We start from the raw sequence: 18,060 nt of genomic DNA, 5'->3' as shown, positions 1-18,060 counted from the left end.
CAACTCTGGTGTTATTATTCGGGTGTTATTACTCTGGTGTTGAAACCCACAACTCTGGTGTTATTATTCTGGTGTTATTAATCTGGTGTTATTACTCTGGTGTTGAAACCACAACTCTGGTGTTGAAACCCACAACTCTGGTGTTATTACTCTGGTGTTATTAATCTGGTGTTATTACTCTGGTGTTGAAACCCAATGCTTCAAACAACTGAGCAAAATCAAACAGCTAGTCCAGCATCATTATGATCATGGGTAAAATTATCCTAGTTCTGTTCCTAATACCAATTTCCACCCTCATTCTTCACTCTTCTTCTGTGTCTTGGTTTCTATGTGTCTCAGAGAGCAGCTGGGAGAACAGTGCCCCCCTCTGGAGGAGAGCAGAGGCGCAGTCAAATTCAGCCACACGTCCCCCATCTAACACCAACACCCTGGAGAGGCAGGGAGAGAAGGAGGGGGAAAGAGAGATGGTCAAGCATATGGAAAAAAGTGAGCAACATTAATCTCTTCTTATAAAATGAAATGACAGAACACAAATCCCACAGAGGAACACAGATCTCAGTAACCCTCACCTGTCAGTGTGTGTGACGCTCCCAGGGTTCTGTGTTAGATACAGCCCGGTGCAGTGGGAGAAGTGTGTGTGTATGATGCTCTGGAGCAGCCTCTCAGTGTGGACGTCTACAGGGGGAATAGGGTCCTCCACTACCAGGACAACACAGCCCTTCAACAGGGCACGACACACACACAGCAGCCTCCTCTCACTGGAGCTGGAGAGGGAGTTGCAGACTGAGGTTTACGGTTGAGGTTGATTTTAGTCAGAGGAGGCTGGTGGGAGGAGCTATAGGAGGACAGGCACATTGTAATGGCTGGAATGGATTAAATGGAACTTATCAAACACATCAGACATATGGAAACCACATTTGATTCCATTCCAGCCATTACAATGAGCCTGTCCTCCTATAATTCATCCCACCAGCCTCCTCTGATTTTAGTCTACACACTTGTCAATCTGCCACATACGTTTCACATGCACACCTGTCTCTCTCTAACACCTGTACCTGTCTCTCTCTCTCCCACCTGTACCTATCTCTCTCTCACACCTGTACCTGTCTCTCTCTCTCTCACACCTGCACCTGTCTCTCTCTCTCTCATACCTGCACCTGTCTCTCTCTCACACACCTGTACCTGTCTCTCTCTCTCTCACACCTGCACCTCTCTCTCTCTCCCACCTCTACCTATCTCTCTCTCACACCTGTACCTGTCTCTCTCTCTCTCACACCTGTACCTGTCTCTCTCTCTCTCTCTCTCTCTCTCTCTCTCTCTCTCTCTCTCTCTCTCTCTCTCTCTCTCTCACCTGCACCTGTCTCTCTCTCTCTCTCATACCTGCACCTGTCTCTCTCTCTCACATCTGCCTCTCTCTCACACCTGTACCTGTCTCTCTCTCTCTCTCTCTCTCTCTCTCTCTCTCTCTCTCACACCTGCACCTGTCTCTCACTCTCACACCTGCACCTATCTCTCACACACCTGCACCTGCCTCTCTCTCTCACACCTGCACCTGTCTCTCTCTCTCACACCTGCACCTGTCTCTCTCTCTCACACCTGCACCTGTCTCTCACTCTCACACCTGCACCAGTCTCTCACTCTCACACCTGCACCAGTCTCTCTCTCATACACCTGCACCTGCCTCTCTCTCACACCTGTACCTGTCTCTCTCTCTCACACACCTGCATCTCTCTAACACCTGCACCTGTCTCTCACTCTCACACCTGTCTCTCACTCTCACACCTGTATCTGTCCCTCTCTCACACACCTGCACCTGTCTCTCTCTCACACCTGCCTCTCTCTCACACCTGTACCTGTCTCTCTCTCACACACCTGTACCTGTCTCTCTCTCACACACCTGTACCTGTCTCTCTCTCACACACCTGCCTCTCTCTCTCACACACCTGTACCTGTCTCTCTCACACACCTGCACCTCTCTCTCTCACACCCGCACCACTCTCACATCTGCACCTGTATCTCTCTCACAACTGCACCTGTCTCTCTCTCACACACCTGCACCTGTCTCTCACTCTCACACCTGCACCTCTCTCACATCTGCACCTGTATCTCTCTCACACCTGCACCTGTCTCTCTCTCACACACCTGCACCTGTCTCTCTCACACACCGGTCTCTCTCTCTCTCTTTCTCTCTCTCTCTCTCTCTCTCTCTCTCTCTCTCTCTCTCTCTCTCTCTCTCTCTCTCTCTCTCTCTCTCACACACACACACACACACCTGTACCTGTCTCCCTCTCTCACACACACCTGTGCCTGTCTCCCTCTCTCTCTCACACCTGTACCTGTCTCTCTCACACCTGTACCTGTCTCTCTCACACCTGTACCTGTCTCTCACACACCTGTACCTGTCTCTCACACTGGACCCCTGTCTCTCACACACCTGTACCTGTCTCTCACACACCTGTACCTGTCTTTCACACACCTGTACCTGTCTCTCTCACACCTGTACCTGTCTCTCTCACACCTGTACCTGTCTCTCTCACACCTGTACCTGTCTCTCTCACACCTGTACCTGTCTCTCTCACACCTGTACCCGTATACAGCTGTCTCATACCTACCTGAGCCCGGCCCCCCCGTGTTGTAGTGGGTAGAGGAGCTGTCCTGGCAGCAAGCTGACCCTTTCCTTCAGGTGGCACCTCTCCAGTGCCTGCCACACCTGGGCATCCCCATGGCAACCCCAGGGGTCCAGGTTGGAGCGCAGTGAACAGGAGAACAGAGTTGGAACCCGAGCAATGACCGCCAACCGGCTGCGAAGGTCATGGAGTCCCACACTAGAGATGTCCACCCCGTCAATCATCAACACGCCCCTTCGGCCCTCCACCAATCGGAAAAGAGAACTGGTTATGGCGTCCAGCTCTGCTCCTGATCTGCTCACCACACCAACCTGTAGAATAACATAAACCTAGTAGTATATACATGTACACATTCACACACCTACAGCAAAGTACACACAAACACACACAGAGAATCAAGGCTCACACACAAACCTTCTCTCTGGTCCGGGTGCAAAAAGACAGTTCAGCGGGTGATGGGTTAAGCTCCGTCTCATAGCTCCTGAACTCCACCACTCCCTCCTTTGGCCAGCTAGGGGGTGCTCTACAGGGCACAGACCAGGGGGGCTGAGAGAGGAAGAGAAGAGAGGGAGTGATATACAGTACTTGTCAAAAGTTTGGACAAACCTACTCATTCAAGAATTTTTCTTTGTTTGTACTATTTTCTACATTGTAGAATAACAGTTAAGACATCAACTATGAAATAACACATGGAATCATGTATAACCACAAAAAGTGTTAATCAAAATATATTTTATATTTGAGATTTTTCAAAGCAGCCACCCTTTGCCTTGATGACAGCTTTGCACACTCTTGGCATTCTCTCAACCAGCTTCATGAGGTATTCACCTGGAATGCATTTCAATTAAAAGTTAATTTGTGGAATTTCTTTCCTTCGTAATGCATTTGAGCCAATCAGTTGTGTTGTGACAAGGTAGGGGTGGTATACAGAAGATAGCCCTGTTTGGTAAAAGACCAATTCCATATTATGCCAAGAACAGCTCAAATAAGCAAAGAGGAATGACAGTTCATCATTACTTTAAGACATGTAGGTCAGTAAATGCGAAAAATGTCAAGAACTTTGAAAGTTTCTTCAAGCGCAGTCGCAAAAACCATCAAGCGTTTATGATGAAACTGTCTCTCATGAGGACCGCCACAGGAAAGACCCAGAGTTACCTCTGCTGCAGGTAGAGGATATGTCCATTAGAGCATTATGCAGCGATACACCATCCCATCTGGTTTGCGCTTAGTGGTACTATCATTTGTTTTTCAAGACGACAATGATCCAACACACTTCCAGCCTGTGTAAGGGCTATTTGACCAATACACAGGGTGATGGAGTGCTGCATCAGATGACCTGGCCTCCACAATCACCAGATCTCAACCCAGTTGAGATGGTTTGGGATGAGCTGGACCGCAGAGTGAAGGAAAAAGCAGCCAACAAGTGCTCAGCATATGTGGGAACTCCTTCAAGACTGTTGCATTTCAGGTGAAGCTGTTTGAGAGAATGCCAAGAGTATGCAAAGCTGCCATCAAGGCAAAGGGTGGCTACCTTGAAGAATCTCAAATATATTTAGATTTGTTTAACACTTTTTTGGTTACTACATGATTCCAATGTAGAAAATAGTAAAAATAAAGAAAAACCTTTGAATGAGTAGGTGTGTCCAAACTCTTGACTGGTATTGTATATCTGTGTCCTCTCTACTCTGTTTAATACCATAACAGTGCTGTATCTGTGTCCTCTCTACTCTGTTTAATACCATAACACTGCTGTATCTGTGTCCTCTCTACTCTGTTTAATACCATAACAGTGCTGTATCTGTGTCCTCTCTACTCTGTTTAATACCATAACACTGCTGTATCTGTGTCCTCTCTACTCTGTTTAATACCATAACACTGCTGTATCTGTGTCCTCTCTACTCTGTTTAATACCATAACACTGCTGTATCTGTGTCCTCTACTCTGTTTAATACCATAACAGTGCTGTATCTGTGTCCTCTCTCTACTCTGTTTAATACCATAACAGTGCTGTATCTGTGTCCTCTCTACTCTGTTTAATACCATAACACTGCTGTATCTGTGTCCTCTCTACTCTGTTTAATACCATAACACTGCTGTATCTGTGTCCTCTCTACTCTGTTTAATACCATAACACTGCTGTATCTGTGTCCTCTCTCTACTCTGTTTAATACCATAACAGTGCTGTATCTGTGTCCTCTCTACTCTGTTTAATACCATAACAGTGCTGTATCTGTGTCCTCTCTCTACTCTGTTTAATACCATAACAGTGCTGTATCTGTGTCCTCTCTCTACTCAGTTTAATACCATAACACTGCTGTATCTGTGTCCTCTCTACTCTGTTTAATACCATAACAGTGCTGTATCTGTGTCCTCTCTCTACTATGTTTAATACCATAACACTGCTGTATCTGTGTCCTCTCTACTCTGTTTAATACCAAAACACTGCTGTATCTGTGTCCTCTCTCTACTCTGTTTAATACCATAACACTGCTGTATCTGTGTCCTCTCTACTCTGTTTAATACCATAACACTGCTGTATCTGTGTCCTATCTACTCTGTTTAATACCATAACACTGCTGTATCTGTGTCCTCTCTACTCTGTTTAATACCATAACAGTGCTGTATCTGTGTCCTCTCTCTACTCTGTTTAATACCATAACAGTGCTGTATCTGTGTCCTCTCTCTACTCTGTTTAATACATTTACATTTACATTACATTTAAGTCATTTAGCAGACGCTCTTATCCAGAGCGACTTACAAATTGGACCATAACAGTGCTGTATCTGTGTCCTCTCTACTCTGTTTAATACCATAACAGTGCTGTATCTGTGTCCTCTCTCTACTCTGTTTAATACCATAACAGTGCTGTATCTGTGTCCTCACTACTCTGTTTAATACCATAACAGTGCTGTATCTGTGTCCTCTCTACTCTGTTTAATACCATAACAGTGCTGTATCTGTGTCCTCTCTCTACTCTGTTTAATACCATAACACTGCTGTATCTGTGTCCTCTCTACTCTGTTTAATACCATAACACTGCTGTATCTGTGTCCTCTCTACTCTGTTTAATACCATAACAGTGCTGTATCTGTGTCCTCTCTCTACTCTGTTTAATACCATAACAGTGCTGTATCTGTGTCCTCTCTACTCTGTTTAATACCATAACAGTGCTGTATCTGTGTCCTCTCTACTCTGTTTAATACCATAACACTGCTGTATCTGTGTCCTCTCTACTCTGTTTAATACCATAACACTGCTGTATCTGTGTCCTCTCTCTACTCTGTAGCCTACCTCTCTCTACTCTGTAGCCTACCCCTCTCTACTCTGTAGCCTACCTCTCTCTACTCTGTAGCCTACCTCTCTCTACTCTGTAGCCTACCTCTCTCTCTCTACTCTGTAGCCTACCTCTCTCTACTCTGTAGCCTACCTCTCTCTCTACTCTGTAGCCTACCTCTCTCTCTCTACTCTGTAGCCTACCTCTCTCTCTACTCTGTAGCCTACCTCTCTCTCTCTACTCTGTAGCCTACCTCTTTCTCTCTCTCTACTCTGTAGCCTACCTCTCTCTCTACTCTGTAGCCTACCTCTCTCTACTCTGTAGCCTACCTATTTCTCTCTCTCTACTCTGTAGCCTCTCTCGCTCTCTCTCTACTCTGTAGCCTACCTCTCTCTACTCTGTAGCCTACCCCTCTCTACTCTGTAGCCTACCTCTCTACTCTGTAGCCTACCTCTCTCTACTCTGTAGCCTACCTCTCTCTACTCTGTAGCCTACCTCTTTCTCTCTCTCTACTCTGTAGCATACCCCTCTCTCTCTCTAATCTGTAGCCTACCTCTCTCTACTCTGTAGCCTACCTCTCTCGCTCTCTACTCTGTAGCCTACCTATTTCTCTCTCTACTCTGTAGCCTACCTCTCTCTCTCTCTCTCTACTCTGTAGCCTACCTCTCTCTCTCTCTCTGTAGCCTACCTCTCTCTCTACTCTGTAGCCTACCTCTCTCTACTCTGTAGCCTACCTCTCTCTCTCTATATACTCTGTAGCCTACCTCTCTCTCTCTCTACTCTGTAGCTCCCTCCTCTCTCTCTCTCTACTCTGTGCCTAGCCTCTCTCTCTACTCTGTAGCCTACCTGTATCTCTCTCTCTACTCTGTAGCCTACCTCTCTACTCTGTAGCCTACCTATTTCTCTCTCTCTACTCTGTAGCCTACCTCTCTCTCTACTATGTAGCCTACCTCTTTCTCTCTCTCTACTCTGTAGCCTACCTCTCTCTCTCTACTCTGTAGCCTACCACTCTCTACTCTGTAGCCTACCTCTTTCTCTCTCTCTACTCTGTAGCCTACCTCTCTCTCTCTCTACTCTGTAGCCTACCTCTCTCTCTCTCTACTCTGTAGCCACCTCTCTCTCTCTCTCTCTCTCTACTCTGTAGCCTACCTCCCTCTACTCTGTAGCCTACCTCTCTCTACTCTGTAGCCTACCTCTCTCTACTCTGTAGCCTACCTATTTCTCTCTCTCTACTCTGTAGCCTACCTCTCTCTCTCTCTACTCTGTAGCCTACCTCTCTCTCTCTACTCTGTAGCCTACCTCTTCTCTCTCTCTACTCTGTAGCCTACCTCTCTCTCTACTCTGTAGCCTACCTCTCTCTACTCTGTAGCCTACCTCTCTCTCTACTCTGTAGCCTCTCCTCTCTCTCTACTCTGTAGCCTACCTCTCTCTCTACTCTGTAGCCTACCCCTCTCTACTCTGTAGCCTACTCTCTCTCTACTCTGTAGCCTACCTCTCTCTACTCTGTAGCCTACCTCCTCTCTACTCTGTAGCCTACCTCTTTCTCTCTCTCTCTACTCTGTAGCATACCCCTCTCTCTCTCTACACTGTAGCCTACCTCTCTCTCTACTCTGTAGCCTACCTCTCTCTCTCTCTACTCTGTAGCCTACCTATTTCTCTCTGTAGCCTACTCTCTCTCTGTAGCCTACCTCTCTACTCTGTAGCCTACCTCTCTCTCTCTCTCTACTCTGTAGCCTACTCTTTCTCTCTCCTCTACTCTGTAGCCTACCTCTCTCTCTCTCTGTAGCCTACCTCTCTCTCTCTACTCTGTAGCCTACCTCTCTCTCTCTCTACTCTGTAGCCTACCTCTCTCTCTCTCTACTCTGTAGCCTACCTCTCTCTCTCTCTACTCTGTAGCCTACCTCTCTCTCTCTCTCTACTCTGTAGCCTACCTCTCTCTACTCTGTAGCCTACCTATCTCTCTACTCTGTAGCCTACCTCTCTACTCTGTAGCCTACCTCTCTCTATCTCTCTACTCTGTAGCCTACCTATTTCTCTCTCTCTACTCTGTAGCCTACCTCTCTCTCTACTATGTAGCCTACCTCTTTCTCTCTCTCTACTCTGTAGCCTACCTCTCTCTCTCTACTCTGTAGCCTACCACTCTCTACTCTGTAGCCTACCTCTTCTACTCTCTCTTTCTCTCTACTCTGTAGCCTACCTCTCTCTCTCTGTAGCCAACCTACTCTGTAGCCTACCTCTCTCTCTCTACTCTGTAGCCTACCTCTCTCTCTACTCTGTCTCTCTTTCTCTCTACTCTGTAGCCTACCTCTCTCTACTCTGTAGCCTACCTCTCTCTACTCTGTAGCCTACCTCTCTCTACTCTGTAGCCTACCTATTTCTCTCTCTCTACTCTGTAGCCTACCTATTTCTCTCTCTCTACTCTGTAGCCTACCTCTCTCTCTCTCTGTCTGTAGCCTACCTCTTCTCTCTCTCTCTGTAGCCTACCTCTCTCTCTTCTCTACTCTGTAGCCTACCTCTCTCTCTACTCTGTAGCCTACCTCTTTCTCTCTACTCTGTAGCCTACCTATTTCTCTCTCTCTACTCTGTAGCCTACCTCTTTCTCTCTCTCTACTCTGTAGCCTACCTCTTTCTCTCTCTCTACTCTGTAGCCTACCTCTTTCTCTCTACTCTGTAGCCTACCTCTTTCTCTCTACTCTGTAGCCTACCTCTTTCTCTCTACTCTGTAGCCTACCTCTTTCTCTCTACTCTGTAGCCTACCTCTCTCTATTCTGTAGCCTACCTCTCTCTACTCTGTAGCCTACCTCTCTCTCTCTCTACTCTGTAGCCTACTTCTCTCTCTCTCTACTCAGCCTACTCTCTCTCTAGCCTACCTGTCTCTACCTCTCTCTCTCTCTGTCTAGCCTACCTCTTTCTCTCTCTCTACTCTGTAGCCTACCTCTTTCTCTCTACTCTGTAGCCTACCTCTCTCTCTCTCTACTCTGTAGCCTACCTCTCTCTCTCTCTACTCTGTAGCCTACCTCTCTCTCTCTCTCTCTACTCTGTAGCCTACCTCTTCTCTCTCTCTACTCTGTAGCCTACCTCTCTCTCTCTACTCTGTAGCCTACCTCTCTTCTCTCTCTACCTCTGTAGCCTACCTCTCTCTACTCTGTAGCCTACCTACTCTGTAGCCTACCTCTCTCTCTACTCTGTAGCCTACCTATCTCTCTACTCTGTAGCCTACCTCTACTCTGTAGCCTCCTACTCTGTAGCCTACCTCTCTCTCTCTACTCTGTAGCCTACCTCTCTCTCTTCTCTACTCTGTAGCCTACCTCTCTCTCTCTCTCTACTCTGTAGCCTACCTCTCTCTCTCTACTCTGTAGCCTACCCCTCTCTACTCTCTCTCTACTCTGTAGCCTACCCCTCTCTCTCTCTACTCTGTAGCCCTACCCTCTCTCTCTCTACTCTGTAGCCTACCTATTTCTCTCTCTACTCTGTAGCCTACCTCTCTCTCTCTCTCTACTCCTACCTGTCTCCTACCTGTAGCCTCTCTCTCTCTCTCTACTCTGTAGCCTACCTCTCTCTCTACTCTGTAGCCTACCCTCTCTCTCTATTCTGTAGCCTACCTCTCTCTCTCTGTAGCCTACCTCTCTCTCTCTCTACTCTGCAGCCTACCTCTCTCTCTCACTCTGCTACCTCCTCTCTCTCCTACTCTGTAGCCTACCTCTCTCTCTCTACTCTGTAGCCTACCTCTCTCTCTCTCTACTCTGTAGCCTACCCCTCTCTCTCTCTCTCTACTCTGTAGCCTACCTCTCTCTCTCACTCTGTAGCCTACCTCTCTCTCTCTCTACTCTGTAGCCTACCCTCTCTCTCTCTACTCTGTAGCCTACCTCTCTCTCTCTCTCTGTAGCCCCTACCTCTCTCTCTACTCTGTAGCCTACCTCTCTCTCTCTACTCTGTAGCCTACCTCTCTCTCTCTCTACTGTAGCCTACCTCTCTCTCTCTCTAATCTGTAGCCTACCTCTACCTGTAGCCTACTCTCTACTGTAGCCTACCTACTCTCTCTACTCTGTAGCCTACCTATCCTCTCCTCATAGCCTCTACTCTGTAGCCTACCTCTCTCTGTAGCTACCCCTCTCTCTCTGTAGCCTACCCTACCTCCTACCTCTCTCTACCTGTAGCCTACCTCTCTCTGTAGCCTACCCTTTCTCTCTACTCTGTAGCCTACCCCTTTCTCTCTAATCTGTAGCCTACCTCTCTCTCTGTAGCCTACCTCTCTCGCCTCTCTCTGTAGCTACCTATCTCTCTACTCTGTAGCCTACCTCTCTCTCTCTACTCTGTAGCCTACCTCTCTCTCTCTCTACTCTGTAGCCTACCTCTCTCTCTCTCTCTACTCTGTAGCCTACCTCTCTCTCTCTCTCTACTCTGTAGCCTACCTCTCTCTACTCTGTAGCCTACCTCTCTCTCTCTACTCTGTAGCCTACCTCTCTCTCTCTCTACTCTGTAGCCTACCTCTCTCTCTCTCTCTCTACTCTGTAGCCTACCTCTCTCTCTACTCTGTAGCCTACCTATCTCTCTCTCTAGCCTACTCTGTAGCCTACCTCTCTCTCTCTCTCTCTGTAGCCTACCTCTCTCTCTCTCTCTCTCTGTAGCCTACCTCTCTTCTCTCTCTACTATGTAGCCTACCTCTCTCTCTCTCTACTCTGTAGCCTACCTCTTTCTCTCTCTCTACTCTGTAGCCTACCTCTCTCTCTCTCTCTCTGTAGCCTACCTCTCTCTCTCTACTCTGCAGCCTACTCTCTACTCTGTAGCCTACCTCTCTCTCTCTCTCTCTGCTCTGTAGCCTACATCTCTCTCTACTCTGTAGCCTACCTCTCTCTCTCTCTCTGTAGCCTACCTCTCTCTCTCTGTAGCCTACCTCTTTCTCTCTCTACTCTGTAGCCTACCTCTCTCTCTCTCTACTCTGTAGCCTACCTCTCTCTCTCTCTGTAGCCTACCTCTTTCTCTCTACTCTGTAGCCTACCTCTCTCTCTCTACTCTGTAGCCTACCTCTCTCTCTCTACTCTGTAGCCTACCTCTTTCTCTCTACTCTGTAGCCTACCTCTTTCTCTCTCTACTCTGTAGCCTACCTCTTTCTCTCTCTCTACTCTGTAGCCTACCTCTTTCTCTCTACTCTGTAGCCTACCTCTTTCTCTCTACTCTGTAGCCTACCTCTTTCTCTCTACACTGTAGCCTACCTCTTTCTCTCTACACTGTAGCCTACCTCTTTCTACTCTGTAGCCTACCTCTCTCTACTCTGTAGCCTACCTCTCTCTACTCTGTAGCCTACCTATTTCTCTCTCTCTACTCTGTAGCCTACCTATTTCTCTCTACTCTGTAGCCTACCTATTTCTCTCTACTCTGTAGCCTACCTCTTTCTCTCTACTCTGTAGCCTACCTCTTTCTCTCTACTCTGTAGCCTACCTCTTTCTCTCTACTCTGTAGCCTACCTCTCTCTACTCTGTAGCCTACCTCTCTCTCTACTCTGTAGCCTACCTCTCTCTCTACTCTGTAGCCTACCTCTCTCTCTCTCTACTCTGTAGCCTACCTCTCTCTCTCTCTACTCTGTAGCCTACCTCTCTCCTGTAGCCTACCTCTCTCTACTCTGTAGCCTACCTATCTCTACTCTGTAGCCTACCTATCTCTCTACTCTGTAGCCTACCTATCTCTCTACTCTGTAGCCTACCTATCTCTCTCTCTCTACTCTGTAGCCTACCTATTTCTCTCTCTCTACTCTGTAGCCTACCTCTCTCTCTCTCTACTCTGTAGCCTACCTCTCTCTACTCTGTAGCCTACCACTCTCTACTCTGTAGCCTACCACTCTCTACTCTGTAGCCTACCTCTCTCTACTCTGTAGCCTACCTCTCTCTCTCTCTATATATACTCTGTAGCCTACCTCTCTCTACTCTGTAGCCTACCTCTCTCTCTCTCTACTCTGTAGCCTACCTCTCTCTCTCTCTACTCTGTAGCCTACCTCTCTCTACTCTGTAGCCTACCTCTCTCTCTCTCTCTCTCTACTCTGTAGCCTACCTCTCTCTCTCTCTCTACTCTGTAGCCTACCTCTCTCTCTACTCTGTAGCCTGTACCTCTCTCTCTCTACTCTGTAGCCTACCTCTCTCTCTCTCTCTACTCTGTAGCCTACCTCTACCTCTCTCTCTCTACTCTGTAGCCTACCTCTCTCTACTCTGTAGCCTACCTCTTTCTCTCTCTCTACTCTGTAGCCTACCTCTCTCTCTCTCTACTCTGTAGCCTACCTCTCTCGCTCTCTACTCTGTAGCCTACCTATTTCTCTCTCTCTACTCTGTAGCCTACCTCTCTCTCTCTCTCTACTCTGTAGCCTACATCTCTCTCTCTCTCTACTCTGTAGCCTACCTCTCTCTCTCTCTCTCTCTACTCTGTAGCCTACCTCTCTCTCTCTACTCTGAAGCCTACCTCTCTCTCTACTCTGTAGCCTACCACTCTCTCCTCTGTAGCCTACCACTCTCTACTCTGTAGCCTACCTCTCTCTACTCTGTAGCCTACCTCTCTCTCTCTCTATATATACTCTGTAGCCTACCTCTCTCTACTCTGTAGCCTACCTCTCTCTCTCTAATATGTAGCCTACCTCTCTCTCTCTCTACTCTGTAGCCTACCTCGCTCTACTCTGTAGCCTACCTCTCTCTCTCTCTCTACTCTGTAGCCTACCTCTCTCTCTCTCTCTACTCTGTAGCCTACCTCTCTCTCTCTCTACTCTGTAGCCTACCTCTACCTCTCTCTCTACTCTGTAGCCTACCTCTCTCTACTCTGTAGCCTACCTCTTTCTCTCTCTACTCTGTAGCCTACCTCTCTCTCTCTCTCTACTCTGTAGCCTACCTCTCTCTACTCTGTAGCCTACCTCTCTCGCTCTCTACTCTGTAGCCTACCTATTTCTCTCTCTCTACTCTGTAGCGTACGTCTCTCTCTCTCTCTCTCTACTCTGTAGCCTACCTCTCTCTCTCTCTACTCTGTAGCCTACCTCTCTCTCTCTCTCTCTCTACTCTGTAGCCTACCTCTCTCTCTCTACTCTGAAGCCTACATCTCTCTCAACTCTGTAGCCTACCTCTCTCTCTACTCTGTAGCCTACCTCTCTCTACTCTGTAGCCTACCTCTCTCTACTCTGTAGCCTACCTCTCTCTCTCTCTACTCTATAGCCTACCTCTCTCTCTCTCTACTCTATAGCCTACCTCTCTCGCTCTCTACTCTGTAGCCTACCTCTCTCTCTCTCTACTCTCTAGCCTACTCTCTCTCTGTAGCCTACCTCTCTCTCTCTCTCTACTCTGAAGCCTACCTCTCTCTCTACTCTGAGCTACTCTCTCTCTACTCTGTAGCCTCTCTCTCTCTCTCTTACCTAGCCTACTCTCTCTCTCTCTACTCTGTAGCCTACTCTACTCTCTCTCTACTCTGTAGCCTACCTCCTCTCTCTCTCTCTACTCTGTAGCCTACCTCTCTCTCTCTCTCTACTCTGGAGCCTACCTCTCTCTCTACTCTGGAGCCTACCTCTCTCTCTAGCTCTACCTGCCTCTCTCTCTCTACTCTGTAGCCTACCTCTCTCTCTCTCTACTCTGGAGCCTACCTCTCTCTCTCTCTCTACTCTGCCCTACCTCTCTCTCTCTACTCTGTAGCCTACCTCTCTCTCTCTACTCTGTAGCCTACCTCTCTCTACTCTGTAGCCTACCTCTATTTCTCTCTCTACTCTGTAGCCTACCTCTCTCTCTCTACTCTGTAGCCTACCTCTTTCTCTCTCTCTACTCTGTAGCCTACCTCTACTCTCTCTCTCTACTCTGTAGCCTACCTCTCTCTCTACTCTGTAGCCTACCTCTCTCTCTCTCTCTACTCTGTAGCCTACCTATTTCTCTCTCTCTACTCTGTAGCCTACCTCTCTCTCTCTACTATGTAGCCTACCTCTTTCTCTCTCTCTACTCTGTAGCCTACCTCTCTCTCTCTCTCTCTCTACTCTGTAGCCTACCACTCTCTCTCTCTGTAGCTACTCTGTAGCCTACCACTCTCTCTCTCCTACTCTCTCTCTGTAGCCTACCTCTCTCTCTCTACTCTGTAGCCTACCTCTCTCTACTCTGTAGCCTACTCTCTCTCTCTAATATGTAGCCTACCTCTCTACTCTGTAGCCTACCTCTCTCTCTACTCTGTAGCCTACCTGTAGCTCTCTCTCTCTCTACTCTGTAGCCTACCTCTCTCTCTCTCTCTACTCATAGCCTACCTCTACTCTGTAGCCTACCTCTCTTCTCTCTCTCTACTCTGTAGCCTACCTCTCTCTCTCTCTACTCTGTAGCCTACCTCTCTCTACTCTGTAGCCTACCTCTCTCTCTACTCTGTAGCCTACCACTCTCTCTCTACTCTGTAGCCTACCTCTCTCTCTACTCTACTCTGTAGCCTACCTCTCTCTCTACCTGTAGCCTACACTCTCTCTCTCTCTCTCTCTACTCTGTAGCCTACCTCTCTCTCTCTCTACTCTGAAGCCTACCTCTCTCTCACTCTGTAGCCTACCTCTCTCTCTCTACTCTGTAGCCTACCTCTCTCTCTACTCTGTAGCCTACCTCTCTCTCTCTCTCTCTACCTAGCCTCCTCTCTCTCTCTACTCTGTAGCCTACCTCTCTCTCTCTCTCTCTACTCTGTAGCCTACCTCTCTCTCTCTCTACTCTGTAGCCTACCTCTCTCTCTCTCTACTCTGTAGCCTACCTCTCTCTCTCTCTCTACTCTGTAGCCTACCTCTACTCTCTCTACTCTACTCTCTCTCTCTCAGCTCTCTCTTCTCTCTCTCTACCTGTAGCCTACCTCTCTCTCTCTCTACTCTGAAGCCTACCTCTCTCTCTGAGCTACCTCTCTCTCTACTCTGTAGCCTACCTCTCTCTCTCTCTACTCTGTAGCCTACCTCTCTCTCTCTCTACTCTGTAGCCTACCTCTCTCTCTCTACTCTGTAGCCTACCTCTCTCTCTCTCTACTCTGTAGCCTACCTCTCTCTCTCTCTCTACTCTGTAGCCCTCTCCTCTCTCTCTCTCTCCTACCTCTCTCTCTAGCTACTCCTCTGAAGCCTACCTCTCTCTCTCTCTCTACTCTGAGCCTACCTCTCTCTCTCTCTCTAGCCCTACCTCTCTCTCTCTCTCTACTCTGTAGCCTACCTCTCTCTCTCTCCTACTCTGCTAGCCTACCTCTCTCTCTCTGCTCTACTCTGTAGCCTACCTCTCTCTCTCTCTACTCTGTAGCCTACCTCTCTCTCTCTCTACTCTGTAGCCTACCTCTCTCTCTGTAGCCTACTCTGTAGCCTACCTCTCTCTATCTCTACTCTGTAGCCTACCTCTCTCTCTCTACTCTGTAGCCTACCTCTCTCTCTACTCTGCCTACCTCTCTCTCTACTCTGTAGCCTACCTCTCTCTCTCTACTCTGTAGCCTACCTCTCTCTCTCTACTCTGTAGCCTACCTCTCTCTCTCTCTACTCTGTAGCCTACCTCTCTCTCTACTCTGTAGCCTACCTCTCTCTCTACTCTGTAGCCTACCTCTCTCTCTACTCTGTAGCCTACCTCTCTCTCTACTCTGTAGCCTACCTCTCTCTACTCTGTAGCCTACCTCTCTCTCTCTAGCTCTGTACTCTGCCTACCTCTCTCTCTCTCTCTCTCTCTCTACTCTGTAGCCTACCTCCTCTCTCTACTCTGAAGCCTCTCTCTCTCTACTCTGTAGCCTACCACTCTCTACTCTGTAGCCTACCACTCTACTCTGTAGCCTACCACTCTCTCTACCTCTCTACTCTGTAGCCTACCTCTCTCTCTCTCTATATACTCTGTAGCCTACCTCTCTCTACTCTGTAGCCTACCTCTCTCTCTCTAACTATGTAGCCTACCTCTCTCTCTCTCTACTCTGTAGCCTACCTCGCTCTACTCTGTAGCCTACCTCTCTCTCTCTCTCTACTCTGTAGCCTACCTCTCTCTCTCTCTCTCTACTCTGTAGCCTACCTCTCTCTCTCTCTACTCTGTAGCCTACCTCTCTCTACTCTGTAGCCTACCTCTCTCTCTACTCTGTAGCCTACCTCTCTCTACTCTGTAGCCTACCTCTCTCGCTCTCTACTCTGTAGCCTACCTATTTCTCTCTCTCTACTCTGTAGCGTACGTCTCTCTCTCTCTCTACTCTGTAGCCTACCTCTCTCTCTCTCTCTCTCTACTCTGTAGCCTACCTCTCTCTCTCTCTCTCTCTACTCTGTAGCCTACCTCTCTCTCTCTACTCTGTAGCCTACCTCTCTCTCTCTACTCTGTAGCCTACCTCTCTCTCTCTACTCTGTAGCCTACCTCTCTCTCTACTCTGTAGCCTACCTCTCTCTCTACTCTGTAGCCTACCTCTGTAGCCTACCTCTCTCTCTACTCTGTAGCCTACCTCTCTCTACTCTGTAGCCTACCTCTCTCTCTCTCTCTCTCTACTCTGTAGCCTACCTCTCTCTCTCTACTCTGAAGCCTACCTCTCTCTCTACTCTGTAGCCTACCACTCTCTCTACTCTGTAGCCTACCACTCTCTACTCTGTAGCCTACCACTCTCCACTCTGTAGCCTACCTCTCTCTACTCTGTAGCCTACCTCTCTCTCTCTCTCTATATATACTCTGTAGCCTACCTCTCTCTACTCTGTAGCCTACCTCTCTCTCTCTAATATGTAGCCTACCTCTCTCTCTCTCTACTCTGTAGCCTACCTCGCTCGCTCTACTCTGTAGCCTACCTCTCTCTCTCTCTCTACTCTGTAGCCTACCTCTCTCTCTCTACTCTGTAGCCTACCTCTCTCTCTCTCTCTACTCTGTAGCCTACCTCTCTCTCTCTACTCTGTAGCCTACCTCTACCTCTCTCTCTACTCTGTAGCCTACCTCTCGCTCTACTCTGTAGCCTACCTCTTTCTCTCTCTCTCTACTCTGTAGCCTACCTCTCTCTCTCTCTACTCTGTAGCCTACTCTCTACTCTGTAGCCTACCTCTCTCTACTCTGTAGCCTACCTCTCTCGCTCTCTACTCTGTAGCCTACCTATTTCTCTCTCTCTACTCTGTAGCGTACGTCTCTCTCTCTCTCTACTCTGTAGCCTACCTCTCTCTACTCTGTAGCCTACCTCTCTCTACTCTGTAGCCTACCTCTCTCGCTCTCTACTCTGTAGCCTACCTATTTCTCTCTCTCTACTCTGTAGCGTACGTCTCTCTCTCTCTCTACTCTGTAGCCTACCTCTCTCTCTCTACTCTGTAGCCTACCTCTCTCTCTCTACTCTGTAGCCTACCTCTCTCTCTCTCTCTCTCTACTCTGTAGCCTACCTCTCTCTCTCTACTCTGAAGCCTACCTCTCTCTACTCTGTAGCCTACCTCTCTCTCTCTACTCTGTAGCCTACCTCTCTCTCTCTCTCTCTCTACTCTGTAGCCTACCTCTCTCTCTCTACTCTGTAGCCTACCTCTCTCTCCATGTGTGCATGTTGGTCCATCTTCTGGATGGCACCAGCACTGCTCTCTACGCCACAGCTTGCTTGGACCAGGAGATGAAGAACCTCTCTCAGGCTGAGGGTGTAAGTCAGGACCAGTCCTACAGTACTGGGGTCCACCTCAGAGTCCAGTAGAGTCACAGAGACCAGGAACAGAACCAGTCCTGCAAAGGCATCCAACCACACTGATACCCACCTAGAGAGAGATATAACATTTTAATAACACACACTATTTCTGTGTTTGTAATATGTATGAGTTATGTGTTTGTGTGTAAAGGGTCCTGTCCTCTAACCTGTCCAATAAAATGCAGTTGTAGCGACACACCAGGTGCTCGTTGAGGGCACCATAGCAACGGGTCAAGGGGTCGTCATGACTACCACTGGTGACCTCATCCCTGTGTGACTCAGAAAGGAGGGATGAGAGAGAGGAGGCAGAGTCTGAAACCATCCTCCTCACCTGACCCGAGACTGACCTGTAGTATGACTGAGAGAGAGAGAGGATAGATAGATGGAGGAGAGAAATGGAAGAACAGAAGGTGAGTATAAGAGAAAAATGCAGTTTGCCGAGTAACATAACTCTGTCTCCATGTGTTTCTTACAGAAACTAAAGCAGATCAGTGAGTCAGTGATGTGATTCCTCCATCTAGTGGACAGGAATGTACTTACAGCATATAGACAGAC

The 18,060-nt window shown here is 48.2% G+C and overlaps 1 protein-coding gene across 1 annotated transcript; it reads right to left on the bottom strand.

Moving 5' to 3' along the window:
• Positions 1–301: 301 nt before the first annotated feature.
• On the bottom strand, positions 302–17,848 carry LOC124029489 (multidrug resistance-associated protein 1-like). The gene is made up of 6 exons (XM_046341182.1): positions 17,673–17,848; positions 17,353–17,575; positions 3,042–3,173; positions 2,613–2,938; positions 570–764; positions 302–428 (listed from the first exon to the last, which is right to left on the bottom strand). The coding sequence occupies exons 1-6, from the start codon at positions 17,825–17,827 to the stop codon at positions 302–304; spliced, it is 1,158 nt and encodes a 385-aa protein (XP_046197138.1). The 5' UTR covers positions 17,828–17,848.
• Between the last annotated feature and the right edge of the window lie 212 nt (positions 17,849–18,060).

This window comes from Oncorhynchus gorbuscha, unplaced genomic scaffold (genome assembly GCF_021184085.1).
Source record: "Oncorhynchus gorbuscha isolate QuinsamMale2020 ecotype Even-year unplaced genomic scaffold, OgorEven_v1.0 Un_scaffold_6555, whole genome shotgun sequence".
In the NCBI taxonomy this organism is placed as follows: domain Eukaryota; kingdom Metazoa; phylum Chordata; class Actinopteri; order Salmoniformes; family Salmonidae; genus Oncorhynchus; species Oncorhynchus gorbuscha.
This window is presented reverse-complemented; position numbering and strand designations above follow the sequence as displayed.